The 23,578-nt window shown below is 46.7% G+C and overlaps 2 protein-coding genes across 3 annotated transcripts; both read left to right on the top strand.

Moving 5' to 3' along the window:
* The first annotated feature begins 2,929 nt into the window (after positions 1-2,929).
* On the top strand, positions 2,930-11,928 carry rnf217 (ring finger protein 217). The gene is made up of 7 exons (XM_076160199.1): positions 2,930-3,961; positions 6,981-7,217; positions 7,321-7,485; positions 7,587-7,684; positions 7,813-7,916; positions 8,155-8,226; positions 8,495-11,928. The coding sequence occupies exons 1-7, from the start codon at positions 3,038-3,040 to the stop codon at positions 8,572-8,574; spliced, it is 1,680 nt and encodes a 559-aa protein (XP_076016314.1). The 5' UTR covers positions 2,930-3,037; the 3' UTR covers positions 8,575-11,928.
* Positions 11,929-12,712: 784 nt separating this feature from the next.
* Positions 12,713-23,437, top strand: tpd52l1 (tpd52 like 1). 2 transcript variants are annotated; one of them, XM_076160156.1, is made up of 7 exons: positions 12,713-12,829; positions 18,089-18,207; positions 18,392-18,540; positions 19,797-19,898; positions 21,584-21,622; positions 22,034-22,094; positions 22,276-23,437. In XM_076160156.1, exons 1-7 carry the CDS (start codon positions 12,811-12,813, stop codon positions 22,396-22,398), a joined length of 612 nt encoding a protein of 203 aa, XP_076016271.1. In that variant the 5' UTR covers positions 12,713-12,810; the 3' UTR covers positions 22,399-23,437. The 2 variants fall into 2 exon arrangements, with proteins under 2 accessions (XP_076016271.1, XP_076016272.1); XM_076160157.1 differs by lacking the exon at positions 21,584-21,622.
* The last annotated feature ends 141 nt before the right edge of the window (positions 23,438-23,578 follow it).

Below are 23,578 nucleotides of genomic sequence, written 5' to 3'. Positions count from 1 at the left end.
CTGTCTGTCTGGGCGCGGCATTCCTCAACAGTACGGCCAATTTCACAGCAATTTCAGTGAGTCAACAGCTCGTAAGTAATCATAATGAGCACCTCAATGTTTTCACACGGAGCAGAGGAGCCTTTTGTGGTTTTATCCCTCGGCCATTTGATCCTTCTAATTATCTACAAACTATTTAAACTGTACACAGGAGCTGCAGGCCTCTACAAGTCCCTGGAGGAGGAAGGCCCCTGAACCGGCCTCCCTGTTTGTGGAATACTGTCATTTAAACACTGTGTCAACAGGGATCAGATTCCCCTCTTTGACTTCTCTCCTGCTCAAAGGCTGCAGGCGGCAGGCGAGCAGACGTGGTGTTGACAGCGTGCTGCTGCTGCCCTCAGGTAGCGAGCAGACGCGCACATTTGCCCAACACAGATATGAGCCCGTTCCTCCGCTCAACTGGTTTTTGTAACGAAAATCCCCAAAATGTAAAATTGAGCTGAATCCAGGCGTCGTGTTTGTCCGAGCCTGGAAAAACTACACCGCCGTCTCCAGTTATGCCTCATGTGATAGTGTGTCTGTGTGTGTGTGTGTCTGCTCTGTGAATAACATCAGTAATAGCATCAGAGTGAGGGACCTCAGGCAGGCTGCTATTCCAAACAAAGGTCCAGAGTGACTCAAATGAAATCTGGGATGAACAGCTTCAGGGTCTTCTGAGGACTGTTACATCACAGCTGCTACTCATCTAAACATGAGGAATAAGATCTGTGGCAGCATACAGGCACACAATAACACACACACCCGCTCCTGCTTTCACACCTGTTTGCATTGCTTTTGTCTCAAACGTCTCATAACCTGCTGAAGGATCTGGAATCGTGTTACCAGCATCTAATGGGATTGTCTTCCATCTACTTTCGCTCTTCTTCTTTCACAAAATGCTGCTTATTCCGAAATGATAAAAGCAAGGAGAGACAGAGGGAAATAAAGGCCAGAATAGAAGCAGAGAGACTGATAAGGGAGCGTCTCAGCTCGCTGCACAGAGAGGCACACACACACACACACGCGCGCGCGTAGGTCCACATATACATGCACACAAGCAGCGGCTGTGTGAGCGGAGACCAGATTCCCTGTGCATACCTCAGTCAGAGCCAAAATGATTAAACAAACCCCTCCTTTGTGAGCTGCAGCCTTGATTAAACTGAGTTGTATGTATGTGCCCTCAAATACAGGAAAGTGCCGGCGGTGGTGCCAAAATTCACTTTCCCTGTTAAAACATGGCGGCTGTCAGGGTTGTTTTTACTCTCTCTCCTGGAAACTAAATTTATCGTGCCTCTCCCGGGTGTTCACCCTTTTTTTGCTGCAGAGAATGAGCGTGATTATTTATGTGAAAAATAAACATTGAAACATTATCCGTGTTAGTGGTCAGGGAATGCTGACACTAATAAATTTTAACAAGAGCTTATTTACAGTGTCACAATAAAAGTGGAAACAGGATCGTTAGGCCTTGTGTGAGTCGAGTGGAGGCAGGATCACACTCATCCATTAGGATCTGAGCAATAATGCAACATTTCATCAGATTCAAACAGGAAAATCATCTCTAATTGTTTACCATTCTTAACATTATAAACTTGCATTACTACAGTTTAATGGGAGTAGAGAGGAGGATGTGAGCATGTGTGTGCCATGAGATTAGATCTATGACTACATCATGTCAGGAATAGCACAGATTGTTTTTATCATCGGGATCTGAGTAACTCATAAAGTGAACAAGTATGCCCTCTAGTGTCGACATCTTGACTTGTTGTTGCAGAAAGCCACTATTGTGGTATTTCCAAGTCTCAGATGTGATTTCAGTCAATTTAGTGCATGTTCGGCAAACATTACGCTTGTTTTCGCTTGTTGTGTATGTGCATGTAGAATCCGGAAAGGTTTGTTTTTATTGTAACGTTTGTAATTCCTGGGTCCATCTCTCTTGGACTGATCGTTTTTGTCTCCAGCCAGTTATCTCCTCTCAGACGACACATGGCTGAATAATGAATGATCTTCATTTGGGTTTGTTTTATATCAATACTGACATTGATTTCTTCTCTTGCTTTGAATTGCTGAACCCGAGGTTTTCATTTAAAACCACGAGTTTTGCAGCTAAATAGCAAATCTTTCTCAGAGTTGTTGTGGAATGTGTGGATACAGGATGAGGCTGTTTATATTGTTGTTTGTCTCGTTGCTATGGTGATTTGGGGTATTTGAGGACCTATTACTTATCACAATTGCACTCAGCCACTGATTTCAAGTGATCCCCCTACATGCCTCCCTGACTCACCGGTCCTATTTCTTTACATTAACGGACAGAATCTGCATTACAAGCTTCTGCACCTCCACACTGTCTCCTTGTTGTGGTTCACTCGAACACACTGAAGTTGTTTGTGCCACTTTAAATGTTGTTATATGCCCAAGAATCCAGGGTTTACTGGTGCCTTCCATTGTACTCGGAATTTGCAAGCCTTGCAAAATGGGCAATGTGCAAAGTGCAGCTCCTCTTCAGCCCTTCAGATGAACACGCAAACTGGGGCAATGTCAGCAGTGTGCAGAACAAAGTTTAGTGAAAGGTATGTCTTGATGTGTCCAAACACATCAAATTAACAGCTCCACAACACAAACTGGAGGCTTTAATCTGTGCAAAACTGGGTCAACTTCTGACTCATCCATGGTGTGTGAAGTCTCGGGCTGTCATTTGGCCTCCACTGTCTTTCTCTCGTTAACATCCTTAATAAAATTGATTTCCGATGTACAATCCAAAGCAAATCTTAGTATAATTTTAACCTTTTGCTATTACAATTTCCAAATTATAAAACCGGTATTTCCAACATTACTCGAAAGCAGCATGTGTCTCAGCCAATCAGAAACGTCGCGCCCCTAATCTCACCTACGAATAGAAAATCTGCAACCAGGAAGTACGGAGCTGCCTTGCTTTGTTTTGTTTTGGCTGCTGGACTTGGATTAGGCACCGACAGGCAGCGGCGACAGAAGCGCTCACTATGAGGGCAGAGCCGCACCGGGGATGGAGGAGGACCCGCCATTAGCTGGTGCTTGTGAAATGCCGAGTTTTATCAGCAGCTTCGAGGAGGGGAGGGCGAGACTGAGCCGCAACCTGCCGGTGGAAACTTCCTCCATCGACGGCAAAGTTGAGCGGTCGAGCGGCGGCGTCGTGTCCCGGTCGAGCTCGGTGTTGTCGGGCAACGGAGGGGAGAAGACGGGCGACGAAGAGGAGGGGGAGAAGGATGCGGAGGAGAGCAACAACAACAACAACTGCAACAGCGGAGGGGAGGAGAGGAGGAGGGCGAGCGCGGTGGAGATCCTGAGGAGGAATTTCGGGGTTTCGATCCCCAAATCTCCATCGCTGCTCCTGAACACAGCAGACCGGATGCAGCCCAACGTGGAGGAGGACAACAAAGAAGAAGACGAGGCGGGGGGCGACGCTGCGGTGGCGGAGCGGGGAAGCGAAGAGGCTGATGTGGAAACGGGAGAAGGGGAGACGAAAAACGAGCCAACCTTGATTCACCGGGACGAAGTAACGGGGTCGGATGTGTTGCTCAGTGCTTCCGGGCGCCGCTGTTACGTCTGTGACGGCGACAGCGGCGCGTCGGACGAACATTCCCACTTTAAAGAACATGTCTACTGCACTGTTTACTGCATCGACAACGACATCCAGCGCCAAGAAGCCACTGATGTGTCTGACGCGGGGGACACAGAGTCGGAGAGGGGACACGACCCGAGTCTGGGCTCCGAGCCGGTCCTCTACACCTTGGATGACCTCGTGGATCCCCGGGGGGACCTGACCCGCCAGGTGAGCCCGGAGGAGGCCGGCGCGGACGCTGCGGTGCAGTGCTGCCGGGTGTGCCTGGAGGAGAACCCCATCGCATCCCTGCCGTGCTGCAGGAAGGCCGTGTGTGATGAGTGTCTGAAGCTTTACGTCAGCTCCCAGGTGTGTATGAGGGGGGGACGGGGTTAGATCTGTGCAGTTTTACCTGCAGGAGTGTGGATAGACATTTCTGGGGCCTGGAACACCACCCGGGCCCCCACCAGTTGTGCCCCCCTGGTTCTTACTCCTTGGACCCATAGTTTGCTCTATAGTATCATGTAAGTGTAGTTATCTCTGCTCTGTGAGGTTTGTTGTCATAAAAGTCCATATAAACACAGTTTCCCCATTGTTCCACATCAGTATTCTTGGTATGCTGATAGTTTATCTCTGGGTCGTGGTGTTTTGTAACAGGTCCTTCTAGGAAATGAGTCGGTGTGAATCTTCAGAATCATTTATCCAGGATGGATTCCTCCCATCCGAGGTCATGCGTGGGTATTTCCAGTTAAGCATTCCAGACCTCATAGTGTTCCATGACTTGCAATATTAAATGTATACAAATAACACGACAGTGGGATGATTAAGAGGAAGTGAGGAGTTCTGGGTGTTCTTCACCAAACACACAACCCTAACCGCAATATTTAAACCAAATCAGTTAATGGTGTTTGTGTAAACACAGCAATAAAGCTGCTGTATCAGAAAACGCTGATATGAGCTGTTTATGGAATCACTGACCTACTTTCCTCTGTTTTAAGTGTGAGGCTTAAGTAGGAGTTATTTGGCTGCCGTGAGACTGTACGTCATCATCATCAGTCTGTTATGTGTCACCAGCCTACATTCAGTCTGCATCAGACCTCGCTTACACTTCTCACAATGCCTTGCTTTGACCTCAGAGAACACGGCTGGATACGTCGCAACATCTGACCAACAGTTACGATGCAACAACGCGAGGCTGCGTCGGATTCTGTCCCGATAAACCTCACGGGTCCTGATTCTAATGGGGCACCTGTCAATCTGTGCTGCTGTCTCTCTAATCTATAATCAATACTCTGTGATAGTAACGGCATCTCATCAGTCTGGCAGAGTTTCTACACAGACGAGCAGATTTCCATGAGAGCAGATGAGTCTCGTGTCAGCTAACTTGTGTGTGTTTCCTCTCATGCGGCAGCAGAGTGCTCGGCTCAGTGGTTACGGCGATGAAGGTGGAGCAGACGCATTGTTGTTGTTGCGGTCGAATCGATGTTGTCGTGCGGCTCAAACCAGCAGCTAAGTGGTTATTGACCAGTGACCTCAGTCTGGTTCCTTTATTATGATGACGTACAGCTGTTTTGGTTTGTTTACTGAATCAAGATCCACTGGAAGAAGAGCCAACATTGTTTCTACTCTATTATCACTTTCAGACTCTTTCTCACTGTGAGCTGTGCTTCCAAAGATGTGAGACAGAATGTTGAGGCAGAACACGACCTGGGGTTCTGTTCAGGCCAGCCGTCATCGGATAGTTTGAAAATCGATTCAGCTGCTGATTATCTCAATTATTAATGGAGTGATCAATATTTGTGTCCATCAGTCGGCCTCTTACTGTGAGAGAGACTGAAGCCTGTGAGATGCTGTGTTTCACTATCGCAGGTTGTTATCTAGTACTGAGAGGGAGAGAGGGAGAGAGGAACGTGATGCAGGTATCTTCACGAGGCCTGGACCCTGGTACAGAATGTTCTCAAAGCCACCAGTGTCACCATAGTTACCAGTGTCACCAGTATGGGAGGTGACAGAGTGAAGCTCCGGTACTTAACGGAGGAGCGAGTGAACCAAAACACTGCTCGCTCATGTGCTGGGTGCGACCAGCTGTGTGATAGGAGGTTAATGATGTCCCGAGGGAGTTAGCAGGTAGACCAGATCTCCACACACACACACACACAGACACACACACAGGGAGCTGTGTGGGTGGAGCTGTGCTGCTAGTGGATCACAGGGGCTTCGGTTCCATCATGGTGCTGTGGGTGGAGACTACATGGAACTATACTGGAGCCACTTTGTGTGAGTGTAAGTGTGTGTGTGTGTGTGTGTGTGTGATCCAGCAGTCTTAACCTGCCCAACCAGTTTGGCAATGGTCATCACAAGGATAGTGTTGTGGCAACAATACAAACACATCAGCTCTATTGTCTGCAGAGTATAGATTTCCATTATCCTGTAATGGTGTGCGCGTATGTGTGTGTGCGTGTGTGTGTGTGTGTCAGAGGGGGGATATCAGGTGTAACCCTGTCTAAAGATGCCACTATTGTTCTCTGCCCTCTGCCTGTTGTTATTTCACACACTGTCTCACCCAATTCTAGCTTTCTCTCACACACACACACACACACACACACACACACACACACACACACACACACACACACACACACACACACACACACACACACACACACACACACACACTGGTCGAGTGCCTTATCATGTGTCAGTACGACAGGTCTCACCGACTTAGATAGAGTCAGACAAAGACATCGGAGAGAAAGAGGGATAAGAAAAGACAGAAATCAATGTGAAAAGAGAAGAAGAAGAAATACACACACACACACACCGACACACACAGTGATGAACAGATAAAAGGAATGTTGTATTACAGCCAACTACAGATGAGTCCTGTAATGTGTGCAAGAATGCAAAGCATCGTGTGTGTGTGTGTGTGTGTGTCCTTCCTCCTCCCATCATCCCTCTCCACTTCTTCTATTCTTTATAAATGATTAATCAATCCATCATGGTGTTCCACATGCAGATGTCTCATCGCTCATAAGCTGCAGAACAAACCCCTTCACTCTCTGTGATCCGTGTTTTCGACCGGCTTCTCCATGTAGCAGAGGATCAGCTGTGTGTGTAGCACCGTGAGCAACATGTGGAGGAATACAAATGACAAAACGCAACATGTAGTCACTCTGAATGCCCAATGTGGACAGAATGAAAGAATCTGGTTCATGTTGAGATGAAGTGAAGAAAGTTTGTGAAGTAGGAAGTGGATCAGTGTGGAAAATGGGTTACAAGGACATAAGGCACCGCTCTGAAGGGGTTAATTTTCATCTTATTTGTGGTATTGGAGTGCTGACGGTGTGAATGTGTCTCCATGACTGATCGTTGACCCGCTGCTTCCCAGGTGCGAGTGGGGAAAGCTCTGATCAGCTGTCCCATCCTGGAGTGCAGCGGCTCCCTGGAGGAAGGAGCCATCCTCGCTCACCTGGCCAGCGAGGACGTGGCCAAGTACCGCTACTTCCTAGAGCTGAGCCAGCTGGACGCCAGCACCAAGCCCTGCCCCCAGTGCAGCTACTTCACCTCCCTGAAGAAGCAGCCCGTCGCCAGCGGCAACGCCAGCCGCTCAGAGCAGAAGTACAAGGTGAGAGCGCGACCGCATGACGACAAACACGAGAAATCATCCTCATCCTGCACCCACCGACTGGACTCCCTGTGCTCTCCTCTTCCTCTTCTGTCCCGTCCAGATCCAGTGCGTCAGCTGCCAGTTCGTGTGGTGCTTCAAGTGCCACGCCCCCTGGCACAGCGGGATCAGGTGCAGAGAGTACAGGAAGGGGGACAAGCTGCTGCGGTCGTGGGCCAGCGGCGTGGAGCACGGACAGAGGAACGCCCAGAAGTGTCCCCGGTGCAAGGTGAGAGAGAGAGAGAGAGAGAGGAGGGGTCGAGTCCCAAACCAGAATGATTCAGTCCAGGTTTAACTTCTTTCCTGTTTCTGCTTCTTTTGCGTCATCAGATCCACATCCAGCGCACGGAGGGCTGCGACCACATGACCTGTACGCAGTGCAACACCAACTTCTGTTACCGCTGCGGCGAGCGTTACAGACACCTGAGGTCAGACCCTTTCACTGGACTCTCCCTCTTCCTCCTCCTCCTCTTCCTCCTCGTCCTCTTCCTCCTCCTCTCTCGCCGCCTCGCTCGCCCGCTGTGGCCTCACGCTGTTCTGCTCGTCCTTCATTCAGGTTCATCGGCGACCACACGTCCAACCTCAGCGTGTTCGGCTGCAAGTATCGCTACCTGCCGGATAAACCGCACCTGAGGCGACTCATAAGAGGCTCTGTGTGTGGTGAGTCAGTGTGTGTGTGTGTGTGTGTGTGTGTGTGTGTGTGTGTGTGTGTGTGTGTGTGTGTGTGTGTGTGTGTGTGTGTGTGTGTGTGTGTGTGTGTGTGTGTGTGTGTGTGTGTGTGTGTGTGATGATTGAAGTGTTTTGTTGCACAGAATGTTGTTAAACTACTACCTGTGACATTTGGATTGATACTTAACTCTCTCTCTCTCGCTCTCACTCTCTCTCCCTCTCTCTGCAGCCTCTAAACTGTTAATAGCTCCTGTGGTCATTGTACTGGTTGTGGTGCTTGGATCTCTGGCACTTTTTACAGGTAAACACACACACACACACACACACACACACACACACACACACACACACAGTCTTCTGGTTGAGCTCTGTTCCAGCTGTGTTTCCTGTGTAAGCAGATGGAAAACACAATCCAATTAATTCCTCATAATGGGAGGAATGAACTGTTCTCATTGGATTAGAGTCAAATCTGTGCTGCAGCCGCAGTTTATCAGTGTCTGCAGTTAGATCAACCAAACTGTGAAGTGACCAAGAAGCTGATCAGTTGCCCGTTGCTCCTCCGTCCGCAGGTCTGCTGGTGTTCCCAGTCTACTACGTGTGCAAGCGGAGGAAGAAGCAGAACTCTCAGGGCTCCGGCCGATGGATCTGAAAGCCGAAACCGCCTCCCGCTCTGCTCTGCACGCCGCCGCGCCTCGCCCCGTCCCTCACACACGGCTTTAGAGAGGAGAGGAGAGGAGAGTGTCCTCGCTGCACAGACGGACACGAGACGGCCAGTCTGGAGACGAACGGCGCCATCAGAATGAGAAGGATGATGTCTATCAGTCATCGATTTCCATCACTGGTTTGGTGGCTCATGAGGGGACACGACCTGCTGACTGACAGAGGAGAGATGGATGTAGTGATCTGGCCATCAACACACCTACACACACACACACACATTTGTACTACCCAGTAACAGGCGACTTTCAAAGATTTTGAAGGTCGTTACCTGGCAACAGTCCACTATCCGTCCATCACTTCACCCTCTTGTCTCCTCCCGGATTCCCAATACTTCACTTCCTCTCCGCCCGTCTCTCTCTCTCTCTCTCTCTCTCTCTCTCCCTTGCTTTCCTCCATGTCGTTCCTCCGCAGCAGGAGGACGGGTGGAGACGTTAACGGTTGTAAATTCAGATTCGCTGCGTCTCTCCTGAGCCTGTGATGAAGCCATGTGGAGCTTTACTCGTCTCCACTTACCTATGCAGTGGACAAAAGCCGCCTTTTAGTTTTATTGTATCTTTTAAAACCACAGCACGCCACCGCTGCGCCATAGAATGCTGTGTGTGTGTGTGTGTGTGTGTGTGTGTGTGTGTGTGTGTGTGTGTGTGTGTGTGTGTGTGTGTGTGTGTGTGTGTGTGTGTGTGTGTGTGTGTGTGTGTGTGTGTGTGTGTGTGTGTGTGTGTGTGTTTTAGATGTGGAGTTTTACGGCTCAGCCTGAGAGGTTTTCCTGGACAAATCACTGGAAAAACGAGCAAAAGGGAGGAGGAAGAGCACATGAAGTCCTCACCGTGAGTAAACTGGCCCCATGGCTGCAGAATACAAACTGTGACGTGACGGGAGGAGTTTGCGTCTCGCTCATCTTCATCTGGAACGACTTTGCATCTTTTAACATTGAAGCCGATGAGAGGAAAACGCGTCTGGAATGTTACTGCACATTTCTCCAGCATCCCGCCGAGACGCTGAACGTTCCCCCGAATCCTGGACGTGAACGCGTCGAGTGTCGGCGCCGCCTGTGGAGTCAAACCAAACGAAACCAGACTGGAGATCCACGCTGAGAGGGGAAGTCCGGACTCTGGGTTTGTGTTCTCTCTCAGGGACTTTGTTTGTTGTTTTGTTTCCGTGCACCCAGAGCCTCCAGCTGAACTTCCTGGACCGTATTCCAAAATGCTTCCTGATAGGGATGTTCGCCCCCCGGCGCTGCTTAGCAACCACACTTAGTTCCAGGTAGTAAACAAAAACGAAAACAACCTAAATCTGTGTTGTGTTAAGCGTGTATTCCTAACTCCTCAAAGAAAAGTGAAGAAGAAGAAAACATGTTGTCTTAATAATTCAGCATCTGGACTCAAACTGTGCAGCAAACCAAAACATTGAAGCTACCTGCTAAATGTTCCAGAATGTTCCGTGTGCGTCTACATGCTCAGCTTTCTACTACTGAAATGTTCAATCACTGTTTTAGGTTTGAGTGAACTATGACTGATCGCTATGGGAACAGGGTGTGACTGTTGACTAAGAAGGAAGAATGTAGACTTGTTAAAACGTTTCCCCGGTGTGTGTAGTGTCCAACTCGTGACTCCATCTTTCAATGAGGCGGTTGTTGCCGTCCTTATTGTTGACATATGTGATTGTGGAGTCGAGTGTGAACGACTGAGTTTACTGCTAAAGCCACACGTGGAGTATTATGGAGAACGTCACCTTTTAGTCGGAGGTTCGGCTTTTTCCCCCCTGAGTTCGGAGCCCGTTGGATTTCTGGGTGTCTCCCTCTTGTGGTTACATAGTGCCATCTAATCAGACTCCACCAGTAGGAGGCGCTGCACACACACTGGATTGCTCATAGATGTAACAAACACACATTAACAGAAAGTTGCTGTAGCTTCTGCTGATGAACATAATCGTGCCTGCAGTTTAGAGTTGAACAGGAAGTGGAAAGTTCCTATACAGGAAGACGGAGCAACAACAACAACAAGTGAGGATGACTTTGTTTGCTTGCAGATATTTCAGGTTTGAGTGCTTTTTTTTTTTCTTTAACCGAACCAAAGAAGATCTCACAGGTCCTCCGTGTCGAGTCAAGTTGTGTCGAGTCGTGTTGAGTCGTGTGGGCCTCTGGTGTCACCGAGTCTTTGGGTTTCAGTCCAAACGGGCCAGCTGAGCCTCATGCTGCCTCATGGCTCTGACACGGCGGAGGGCCTTGTAGCACAAATGTGTGTGTGTGTGTGTGTGTGTGTGTGTGACCCATCTTTAACATGATCCACTCTGTTTTGTGTTTCTGTCTCAGGAGCAGTGTTGCTGTTAGACAGTTGAGTCTTCGCTCTCATGTTCTCTCCCTGTGATGCACATGTTACATGTTACACGTGTTTCGCTCTGTTCCCACTAATGCAATGTTGACGCCTGGTAGAAATGCGAATACTGCTCCGTTCTGTCGCCGCGGGTTACCTGCTTCACTTCAATTTACATTTACGCAACTGTGTGGGTAAAGTTGCTGCTGTCGTCATTTTCAAAGCCACAAGAAGTTGCTGCATATTCACTGAGTCTGATGTGAGCGTTTGTGTCGGCCAATCGTATGTCTGCTGCCGGGTGTGTGTGCGCGTGTGTGTGTGTGTCGGCTGGCTGACACCCCTCCCGGCTGCGCTGTCGTCGTTGCAATCATAGTGATGTTAGTGTGACAATGCAAAGGTGCCTTTATAGCCACAAGAAGCAGGGGTTGACAACCTGAGGTCCAGGACCCCCCTGTGGGACTCCAAAGAACACAAGTGGGTTTGTGGCAACAACACAAAACAAAACAGGAATCGGAAAGAGAAGAAGAGATGATTTGAATTGATACGCTGTGATTTTTTTGAATTGCTTTGTTATTTTTGATGTCTTCAGCTGAAGCAAAGGATACTGTTGCAATGTGAGGGCTCCTGCAATGAATGAACTACAGTTGTTTGAACCTCTAGTGAGTTCATAGAGCAACGTGAAGTTCAATCAGGTCCCCGATTAACTGAATGTGCATTGAGTGAATCATTTTTGTAGCAAATGATTGAGAATCATCTAAAACAATCCAGAGTTTCCGCTGTATCTCAATACAATCATGTATATTTTGCACATGTGAAATCGTCACTTTATTCTGACTCGTGCAGGTTCAGACCACTGCAACACAGAGGGGATGCACAACCGGTCAAACATTCAAATGACATCAATTCACCACAGTTAAATTACAGCAGGATTACTGTAAATACAAGTGAAAGGTGAAAGTTACAGTCGGGCTGCTGGGTTGTTTGAAAAAGGACTTTACACTAAGAATAATGGCAAAATATCTACAGAAGTGTTGCTGTAAATAAACGTATCGTAGATGCTCTATTTTGATTTTTTTTTTTTTTACAGTGAATTGCTGGCTTCGAACCGCAAGCATCGTGCTGTAATTACACAAAATGAGTATGAGAGTATATAGTAGCTGTATTTCTGTAATTCCCCACAGTTCTATTTTAAATGCATTCAAACAGCTGAGTTACTACAAAGTCAACATGTTCCCACTCAAAAGGTGTTTACTGAACGCTCGTACATAGAGAAGCTTTGGTGTTCCTCTCAAGAAAAACAGCTGTTTTGTTGTTCCTGATTTGGTTTTCTCTTCAATTGACTGAGATCAATAAAAAGTCTGTAAAAACAAACTTGAATGTCGCCGTTTATTTAACATACTTCAGACCTTTAATCAGGCACTTCTCCCACTATTACTTCCAATTCTATATTGAATGTGAAATCATTTGAATGTCATTACAGGTTTGTGTCACCAGGGGTCACTAGATCACAACAGACCGCTCATGGACCGCAGCATATCAAGTAACACGGTACTGAAGTCTATGCTTACTTCACCGAATAAAACGTAAATATCAGGGCAAAGACATGATGATGATGAAGAAGAAGAAGAACATTAATAATAATTTTAATTTCTCTACTTTAAGTCGTGTCTTTTCCGGAAGTACGTCTTAGAGCGCCCCCTGTCTGTACAACTGGCTTACTGTCTCGCTCTTGAAGCCCCGCCCCGGTGCACGCCCGGCGCGTGACACCGGAGGACACGCCAGTGAACACGGTGCAGCGCGTGCCAGCGTGTGGGTCTGTAGTTCGGATCCTCGGGGAGCTCCGCGCGCCGCTGCAGATGGAGACCAGACAACAGGGTGAGTTTGAGTTCCTCTGCCGTCACCGCGGTTACGGCTTGTTTGCGTGTTTGATTCCGTGTTTGTTTGTTTGTTTGTTTGTTTATTAATTTGTTGATCCGATAATCTGAGCTGAACTTCACGCGCCTCCGCGTCCACGCACGAATTGAATTTGAAGGTGGATAATGTTGTCATTGTGAAAAACGTAACACATCATAATAATTATAATGATGAAGTTATTGTTATTATTTGCAGTCCATAATGCGTTTGTTTTTCCATTTATGAATGTACAGATAAACTCCATAATTTGACGAAGCAACACATAAATATGTCTGTGAGAACTTAAGAATTTATATCATTGTTGGACAGTTATCAAGTTTTTATTCAAATCCAAAGGCTTAGCACATTGGTGCCTGGAGTCGAGTCGAGTCTAGTCATGTCGCTCATGTGACTCGACCACAACACAGGTCACTATGACACCAGGGTCTGAATCTGGCCCATTGTCCTGTCAGCTAGGAAACCTGAAGTCTGTACAGTAAAGCTTCTCTTGATTCAGATGCCAGAGGGTTTGGAACCTATGGAGCAAACACAAAGCCACACACACAGCCACACACACAGAGCCGCACACTCCAGCAGACAGCGTTCCTTATTCTCTATTCAACACATCATGGAAATTCCAGATCAAGTGAAGTCATGTGGTAGTTGGCTCCAGTTTCTCAGCCTGCAGACCGTCTGCTCCTTCATCTCTCACACACACACACACACACACACATGCACAACTGCTCGGGTTCATCAAATATGTCCGCCCCCTTCACATGTGAGGATGAAGAACGACTCCTTTATGTTATTGATTGTAAAAATGTGTCAGTTCATGTTTAATCCCACATAAGCGTCGCGTGTGTGTATGTGTATGTGTGTGTTCTCTATCCTTTATGGCAACACAGGACAGGCTGCTGTGTGTTCTCAAGCTCCGCAGTCAGTTAAAGAGGCTTCATACTGATTGATTTCATATTTAGTTGTAGTAGTTCAGCTGGATGGAGTTGCAAATGTTTTCAGGTTTGGATCTCAAAATGGCCGATAGTAGCGTATGGTGGTTGAATCCCATTTGCCTAAGGGGGAAGTGATGGAGGCGGTTCAGCTTCATGGATGTACAGAAGTTGTTTCCCTCTGCAAGTCTTGATGAGAAGCTTTTGTCCTTCTGTAAACAGGCAGCCATATTTGTTTTGAGGGATTGATGTGAGCTTCACCTTCATCTGTTCCCTCCTCATGGATCAAACCTGAGTTCTGAGCTGAGCAGGTTTCAGGATGAAGCAGGACGAACAGCTTCATCTCTGTTTATGGTTGCAGAAAACATGATTTTAACTGATTGATTTGGTGGCCATATGACCCACAGCAGGCCCGTGATTTAGCATAGCCACATGATCGAGAGAGAGAGAGAGAGAGAGAGAGAGAGAGAGAGAGAGAGAGGAGGGGGGGGGGGGGTAATTGGAATCTTGTGACCAAAGGTATTCAGCTCCAGACGAAATGAGGAAAGGAAGCGAGTCCACAATGTCAACATGGACGTTTCAGACAATATGTAAAGGGATTTACCATCTTTCTCCTTTTTAATCCTCTTTACAAATCCATATTTCTCTCATTTGGTGTTCAAACATGGCGCCTTCCACCTCCAGGTCTTCACTCTGCCTGCTTCCTGTTTACCAGACTAAAGCCTGCAGTGGAGCTCTGGTAGCAGAAAGGACAGAAGTGTTGTGGAAACAAACGTGGCCTTATGCCGCTCTGCTCCTCCCTGGGACCGCAGAGCTCTGATTGCTCAAGAGCCGCACGTCGCACAGATTGGCTATCGCCTGGTCGCTGGTATCGTAAGAAACCCTAGGGATTCTGGTTCATCCTGTTTGAGAAGATCAGATCTGTGTCGTCAAGGGTCAAATGGCAGATTTCCTGTTCATCAGCCTCAGCCAAGCTTCGCCAGCAGCTCCTCCAGTCACTGACAGGGCGAGGAGCACCAAAGCCCTCTAGAAGAGCCATCTGTGTGTGTGTGTGTGTGTGTGTGTGTGTGTGTGTGTGTGTGTGTGTATAACCCATTCTCTTGTCCTTTCTCACCCTGCTGCCTTGCCATGCTGCAGAATTGTACTCTAGTGTTCTGAGCGATGATGCAGTGGTGGACTGGGGCCCCGGAGAGGAATGGGTTAACTCTGTCAATCATGAGGCAGAGGATGGTAAGAGTCAGAAGGCTTAAAGGGTTAAATCCAATCCAATCCAATGGCCGCCGTGTGTGTGAGTGGGCGAGCGCGCCAAATAGCTCCAAGACACGTTCTGTGTAGTTTCCTCCCAAAAATCCTTAAATCCTGTAGATTCCTCTCTCTCTAGTTCCATAGAGCCCGCAGTCAAAGAAGAGGCAGAGGAAGTGTTAACCGATCTTCCAAACTTTGCTCAGGTGCGACTCGGAGCTCAGACTCCGACGCTCAAATGCTCCGAAACGGCGAAATCCGTACGGAGAGAGGAGCGGCGTGTAGAGAGGAAGGGGATGAAAGTCCCACAGGAGAGGACGGGATGAGAAGCTCCCAGCATGCCAGCATGGAGGAGTGGGGTCTCTGGGACAAGACAGACACTTGGGACATGCAGCCAAACGCCACAGGTGACCAGGGACAGAGACTAGAGAGTGTAGACTAGAGAGTATAGACTAGACAGGATAGAATAGAATAGACAGGAATTCCTTGTCGGTGTTCAATGTTCAACCAGAGAGAGGTTCTGTTCCTTTGAGTGGTGTTGTGGGAGGATAACAGTAGTTAAGTGCACACAGCTGTTAATAGATCAACCAGCTGTGAGGCAACGCAGAGGGCAAACACCTGCAAACGACAGGGAACCTCAACAGACGAGTTCTAGGATTAAAGTCGCCCCCGCCAGAAACTTTCATAACACAACTGCTGCCTGTTGCTCAAAGCGTTGGTCAACCAGGGAACAAGTGCAGCTGCTAAACACGCTTCTAAAAACGCTCCCGTGTGCTGAGTGTAGCGGCGTTACACACACACACACACACACACATACGCTGATGATACTGATGAGGAAGCAGCGGCGTGAGAGGAACCTGGATGTGTGACCTCGTTTAGGCCTTAAAACAGAGTGTGTTTGTTCTGTATTTTGGGTGCGGTTTGTTGTTTGTTGTGATGTGGTGGTGCATCTTCCCAGCATGCTGCATTCCACTGTGATTACGGACTCAACGTACGCTTAAGCTCCATATTCCCAACTGTAATTAAAGGCGAGAATCCGTATATAAGCGGCGTAGACGCCAATACATTGATTTAGAATTGCATAGTCGATGCCTGTTACTCAGTTACAGTTACTCGCCTCGATCAGGACAGAATCAGAGCTTTAAGGTGCGTGTCAGCGTACAGACGGACACGGCGGCTTTACATTCCAGCCGCCGCGTGAAGAGGAGAGACGCATCTGATCTCTGGGACACGGAACGCTCCCACGAAGAGAACACGAGGGCTGGAAATGCGTTTGCCCCGCTGCTGTGTCATGCAGCCTGAAATAGCTGTGCGGCCGCGGCTCTATAGAATCGTCTGCCTTGTTCCTGTGCATGCGGCGCTTGTGCCTGAGTTCACTGCACTCTTGTGAACTGTGTGAACTTTGTGTGTGTGTGTGTGTGTGTGTGTGTTTGCTGCACGTTTGGTTTGGTTGCAACAACACTCAGGAGTGGCCGTTTTCACTCAGTCTCTACTAACCTCCACCTGTCCTCATCTTTCTGTCCGTAACGTCTCCACGTGAAGACAGAGGACGTCTCACTGCAGGTACGGACAATCCTTTCCTTCCATTCTGTGTCTAAGCATGTAGTTTAAAGCTAAAAAACGTTTGTAGAAGAAGAATCTGTAGCACCTCCTCCTCACTACATCTGCTGTCAATCATGTCTCCTGTCCTGCGGCGTCCCCGTCTCAGTTGAGCCTGCAACCTGAGGGGAAACGGCCGGCAGACATTCGTTGACGTTCTGCGTTTTCATGAATTTCTCTTTTCTCACTTAAAACTCTGACTACACTTCCTCTCCTCCATGAAAGAGGAACAACGCAGCTTCCTCCCCAGAAAAGGAAACTTGAACACAAACACCAGAAGAAGAAGTGGCTCTGGTTTGTTATCAGACACGTTTCTGTGATGAAGAAGAGGCTTTGCTCCCCCAATAAACCCCCGTATCAGTGTTCAAGCTGCAGTAAAACACACACATCACTGAGATATTGGATACACATAATGCAGCGAGTGTGTGTGTGGTAATGAGAAACTACAGCAGGATGACGCGAGCCAGCGAGGAAGAAGAAGAAATCAATCAAAACGCCACAGCAGCGCCACAAAGAGCCGGAACTGTGCAGGGTGGGGAAGCAAGTCTGGAAGCTTTCTCCCCATCAGGACACACTCAGATGTGTGTGTGTGTGTGTGTGTGTGTCGTTTCCGGATGTTTAAGTACAGTGTGCGACTCAATTATAATAAGGTGTTTGCGTGAGAGACAGTGTGTGTGTGTGTGTGTGTGTGATTAAAACCTTCCTACTGAAAGTTTGAAGCTTAAGAGTATTTGGTGTTTAGTTTTGTTGTGTGTGTGTGTGTGTGTGTGTGTGTCTCAGTCTCTGGTGTCAGTCTGCAGAGCTAAAGCAACGTAATCCAAACGGTTTAATCCAGATTACAGCTCGATAGGCCTCAACCACAGAGATTATGTAACGGTCAGGGAGGCGGAGACTAACAGGCACGAGGAGGAAAGATGGTGGACGACATCACCGTTGTTACTGTGTGTTACTAAATGACACCACTGTGTTAGTTGGTGACATCACCATGACTTATTTAAAGCTGGAGCGTGACACTGTTGGACGATCAGGTACCTGTACGAGTGTTTACTGTGGTAAACAACATGGTAAACAGCTGATTTTGACATTTGGCTGTTATCTCATGATCACAAATTAAACAATAATAAGTGCCAGGTTTACCCAAGAAGTGACACTTCGAAGTTGGAGAGGTTTAAAGTGACTACAGGAAGTAACTAAGTACTGCACCTCAGTACAGGTCAGACATGTGGGTACTCTCTCTCTCTCTCTCTCTCTCTCTCTCTCTCTCTCTCTCTCTCTCTCTCTCTCTCTCTCCCTCTCTCTCTCTCTGCATGTTTCTTATCCACTTGATGGCCTTGTTGTCCTGACTTTAATCTGCGATTGATCTCAGTTGTCTACTTGTTTGTGGTTTGTTCCCTGTTTTAATGTCTGATCTTTTGTTGATTGATCGTGTGTCTGTGTGTGTCTGTGTGTGTAGGACTCCTGGACTCAGAGCCTCTGAGGGAGGCTGATGAGGATTTGGTGTCGGAGGTCAACCTGGACTACCCCATCATGACAGAGGAGGAGAGGGAGGAGATCCAGAGAGAGCTGATAAAGGTACACACACACACACACACACACTCTTTTCAACAAGCATATTAGAAGGCTGTGTACCAACTACTACTACATCGAATAAACATCGAATAACAATGACTGACTGACTGACTGTGTGTGTGTGTGTGTGTGTGTGTGTGTGTGTGTGTGTGTGTGTGTGTGTGTGTGTGTGTGTGTGTGTGTGCAGCTGGAGGAGGAGATCAGCACACTGAAGCAGGTTCTGGGCTCCAAAGAGAAGCAGCACTCAGAGCTCAAACAGAAACTGGGCGTCACTCCTCTGAGTGAGCTCAAGAACAACTTCAGCAGAAGCTGGATGGACATGCAGAGCACCACAGCGTGAGTCCACCCTGTGTGTGTGTGTGTTTCATTTCATTATCTGAATACATTATTCAGATAATGAGATCGCATGTTGGTGCAGGGTGAAAGGTTTGGCAGGATGCATTGTGATCTCTATCATAAGTAAGCAAGTGCACAGCGAGGACACATTCACACCCCCGCAATGCTACAACTACATCCCAACTTGTCCCAACATCTCCTGGAAATCATCAACATTTGTAAAATCAGCGGCGTATCACTTCAAATGGTGTAAAGAGCGACGGAGGTCCAGCGGTTAGGATCCAGACACACAGGTCACATTCTAATGGAGGCTGTAAAACAGAACAAAGGACTAGAAAAAGAAAAGACCAAGAATGGATGTTTGTTTACTGACACCACAAATGGCTTTTATAGGACTAACACACACACACACACACACACACACACACACACACACACACACACTAATAGGACGCAGATACAACCATATCAGTCAATACATCATAAACAGCCCAATCCAAGTGTCTGTTGTAAACACAGATAAGCTAAACCTCATCACAGAGTGGATGGTGTTTTGCTTCTGGCTGTAGCTGTCAGACGCCACAGACGTCACAGATCTCATTAGAAACCTCAGCAGTTGCACAACGTTAACAGCTTTTTCTGCTCCCACACCGTTTTCTGCACTCGCCAGGCTTTTACGCCGGAAACCAAGCGGTCATGCAGCTGCAGCTGACCAAGGCTGTGTCATCTGGAAAATGAGTCCATCAGCACATTTTGAGTCTTATTCTCTTACTGACAATAAAGTCATAGAAGAGTTTCAGCTATTAGTCGAAGAGGATTCTCATGAAAAGGAGGAATTCACTGCTAAACTAGTTTTTGTTGTCATTCTGGTTTGTATTTTCAGTTTGAGTCTCTTTCAGCGTTCAGATCCACAATCTTAATTTACCGGTTTACCAGTCAGGCCCTGAGCTCCTGGAGTGTGAGGGTATCTGCTCCAGAGACCTCCCCTCTTATCCGGTTACACCTCCACCCAGCGATCACTTTACACACACACACATGCCGTCGTCATCCATAATGAATGGAGGTGACCGCTGATATGCGATTGGTTACAGAGGGAGTGGATGATGATGAAGACGGTTGGCCGAGAGCCTGATTGGAAGACGAGCATCCCTCATGTGTCCACAACCCGTCCCCCTTGACGGACAGTACGGGACAAGCAGTGGGGGATTTGACCCTATGACGCATTTCTCTGATCATGATGTGTTTGTGTGTCTCAGCTTTAAGAAGACATCAGAGACTCTGACCACCGCCGGGAACAAAACCTCAGCGGCGTTTAACACCCTGGGCACCGCCATCACCAGGAAGTTTGGAGACATGAGGTAAAGATGAGCCACCAAACACTGAAGCAGCTTTTTGAGGACCTGGATTAAACTATTCAGGCCCTAGACAACCATTCAGACTGCAAACTCAAAACCTCCTTAATTCATAAAGATGAGAGAGAGAGAGAGATGGTTCACGTTGCTATGGGGATGATTTCAAAGTCAATGAGTCAGAGAGAACAGTTCGGCCTTGTGGAGGTTTGGGTTCGCTTGAGTTCTTCTTTGTTACCATAGCAAGTATGAGAACATGAGTGTGTGTGTGTGATTGTTCTCCATATCTGATTATTTAAGTGTTCAGGCAGAAGAAAGAATAGAGGGAACAAACAGTGCACAATACAGAACAATCAACAATGAGACTGTGTGTGTGTGTGTGTGTGTGTGTGTGTGTGTGTGTGTGTGTGTGTGTGTGTGTGTGTGTGTGTGTGTGTGTGTGTGTGTGTGTGTGTGTGTGTGTGTTGACAGAGAGTTATCAGCTGGTTTTTGGGAACATAAAAGGAAACATTATCTTTCATGTATTTCAGCATGTACGGTCTAGAGTTACTGTACCCACGGAGGTATGTCATGTTGATCCTGGTGTGTGTGTGTGTGTGTGTGTGTGTGTGCTCACGTGCATGCTTTTATATTTCCTGCACGTTATTTGGTCAAAATCATTCTGATTGGAGTGATTTGCTGTTAAGTTTCACCTTCAAAGTGGCAACAACAAGACACTTTGAATGTGAGTGTGTCGGTTATCTAAGTGTGACACGTTCACATCGGTTTGTTTACAAAGCTTTACTGGTGTGGAGTTTTCAAGTGTGAGTAGAGAGATAAAGAGGTGTGTGTGTGTGTGTGTGTGTGTGTGTGTGTGTGTGTGTGTAATGTTTAACTTTAGTAGAACATTTTCCTCTTGGCCTCCCCTGTTTCCCATTTCTTGTAACACAATAAGCGCAGAATTTGAGTTTTGTCTCTTTGTTGTGAAAGTTTTGCATTTCAAAATCTAAATGTTCTACCAAAGTGTGTGAAGCTGCTGAACTGTACTGAGATCTAAAGTCTAAGCTTGTTTTCTTAAAATGTCCCCCCCCCCCACACACACACACACGCTTCCCAAGGTCCAACGCCATCGGGTAAGAATCGAGCATTAGGTTTAGTAACCATAGCAACTATAGTAACAAAGAGCTTCACAAATGACTAAATAACCAAACAGGAAGCATCAAGATGAATCAGATCAATGAAGTCATCTTGATTCTCCTGTAGACTTTAATATTGAAGTGTTCAATGGAATGAATGTTGGTTCTTTTGTGAAGATTTGTTTGTTTTGATGTTGGTTTCACATTTGTAAGTTGAATATTTAAGGTTTTTTTTAATGTTGGTCACATTTGGTAATTTGTAACAAATCAACCAGAAGATTCAACAGTTAATAACAGATAAGATCTTCTACTACAGTCTGACTCTCCTCTGGTCTGTCTGCTCTCTTACTCCACCTACTGGACAAACCGCAGCACTGCAAAGCCAGTTAGCACTTTACTAACCTCAGTGACCCTGAGGAGAACAGTAACAGTATCACCAAAGAGAAATGCAGATATGTATTTGCCTAACTGTGTGTGTGTGTGTGTCTGTGTGTGTCTGTGTGTGTGTGTGTGTGTGTGTGTGTCTGCGATACCTGTGCTAATCATTAACTCCTCTCTCCCACTGCTCTCTGTGGACAGCTACTCTATCCGTCAGTCTATGAGCATGCCCACCATGAGGTAATGGCTCGGCTTGCTTGCATGTGTACGGTGTGAGAGAGAATGTGTGTATTTGTGTGTGTGTGTGCGTATAGATTTGTAGACCTGTGTGTGACCTCTGTGCTTTTTGTCTTTGCATGATGTCACTTTTTACACAATTCCATAGGTCTTATGAGTATCAACTTTTTCAGAACACTGTGTGTGGGTGTGTGCGTGCGTGTGTGTGACAAAACAATCACAAACATTTCATAAAAGTAAAAGCACTCCCATCTCTATTTGGCCATGAAAAGCATTCATTTAAAGCTGTGTAACAACTCTAAAGTCAGCTTACAGGACCTGAGCAAAGCCTTGTATATTATGGGATGTTTAATTACTCACATTAATATAATGAATCCTCTGTCTGTTCTTCCCGCTCCCTTTGTTTTTCTGCAGAAACTCTCAAAGCTTCAGGTCGTTTGAGGAGAAAGTAGAGAATACGGTGACAACTATTAAGGTGAGAAGTGTGTGTGTGTGTGTGTGTATGCAGTGTACATCTATACAGTGTGATGCTGCTGTACAATTGATTTGCCTCATTCATGAAAAAGTAAAAGTCCAAAACAAGAGAAACCATGGAAACGAAGATGAGAAATAGGACTCTAAGATCTGATTTCTTTGCTTTTCTGTTTTTAAATCAGACGAAGGTCGGGGGTCCGGGGACGGAGGGAAGCTTTCAGGACGTCCTCTCCTCAGCGGCAAACGCCACCCCTCAGGAGACGCCCACCAACGACACCGCCGACCCCCCCGAGATGCCACACTAAGGCGCAAAGGAACTCTTTGTCACTTCAGGGTCGTATAGCGCTCGGTTCCATCTGCTCGGCTGAATACACCAGAAGACACAGCTTTAATGTTGACAGTAAACAAAAGCCAGTAAGTGATAAAGGTCCCCTCTCAATGTTACGTGTTCAAGAATCTCAGTCAAATCTGCATGCTGTTACCATCGGTTACTCAGGAAAAGACCAGAAAAACACAATTTCTGTGAGTTAACTTTCCAACTCCAGTCGCAGCCTTTAAGTTGTAATATTAAAACTATAAGTGAACTCTAACCCTCACTTCCTCTCACTGCTAATTAGTGTTTGAAGGCTGGATCGTCATTTCCTCCTTTTTCTTGGGACCAAACCAGATCTGTTGGTTTACAACTTCATTCACACTACACGACAAACCGTATGAGTTGTGCATTAACATGGAAGCGTCGTAGTTTAGTCTGAGTGTAAATAGTGGAGAACAGTTGACTGCCTACAATAGAGACTGGATGTCTTTGTGTTTTTTTTGTCCACATATAAATCAAATGCTGTTCTTCAGATCTGAGCTGGATTTGCGTCCCTCTAACACGATCTAAATCATCTCAATGTTAACGGCTACTCCTCATGTAACCTGCACTAAAAAGGTCAAAATGTGCTGTTGATTTAGAACTAATAAACACAGTATATATATATGTGTATAAATAACTGTACTTCCTTTGCTGTAATGTCTGGATTTTTACCTCCGACTTGTCGCTGATCTGTACGGACTTTTACAACTTTATCAAGTAACTGCTGCCACCAAAGATAAAAAAAAAATGTTGTGTTGTTTCCTTTTGTTGTGGTTTGAAAACACGATTCATTTTAGTTTGACTTAATATTAATACTGTTGTGTCTATGTACTAGATGACCGTGTGTAGCACTTAAATGTTCCCAGGTCACAACAACGCTTTGACTATAACCCTCAAATGTGCTGATGACATAATGATTATTACAGAGCATTATAAAGAAGCGTTTCTATGGCTGAAGCATCAATATTAAAGACTGTTTCAAAGTAAAACTGATTTCATGGGATGAGTCATTGGAATATGGTGGTTGAATGTGAAATATGTCATCACATGACTGCACTACACACACATCAGGATTCGTACAGGTGCTGGAAATTGTTGTTTTGTTTCTAATGTGGTGTTTTGAAGGTGTG

This window comes from Genypterus blacodes, unplaced genomic scaffold (assembly GCF_046128005.1).
Source record: "Genypterus blacodes isolate CSIRO-AG114 ecotype Tasmania unplaced genomic scaffold, CSIRO-AGI_Gbla_v1 ptg000104l_1, whole genome shotgun sequence".
Classification (NCBI taxonomy): domain Eukaryota; kingdom Metazoa; phylum Chordata; class Actinopteri; order Ophidiiformes; family Ophidiidae; genus Genypterus; species Genypterus blacodes.
The sequence above is the reverse complement of the archived record's forward strand: the minus strand, read 5'-3'. Positions and strand labels throughout refer to the sequence as shown.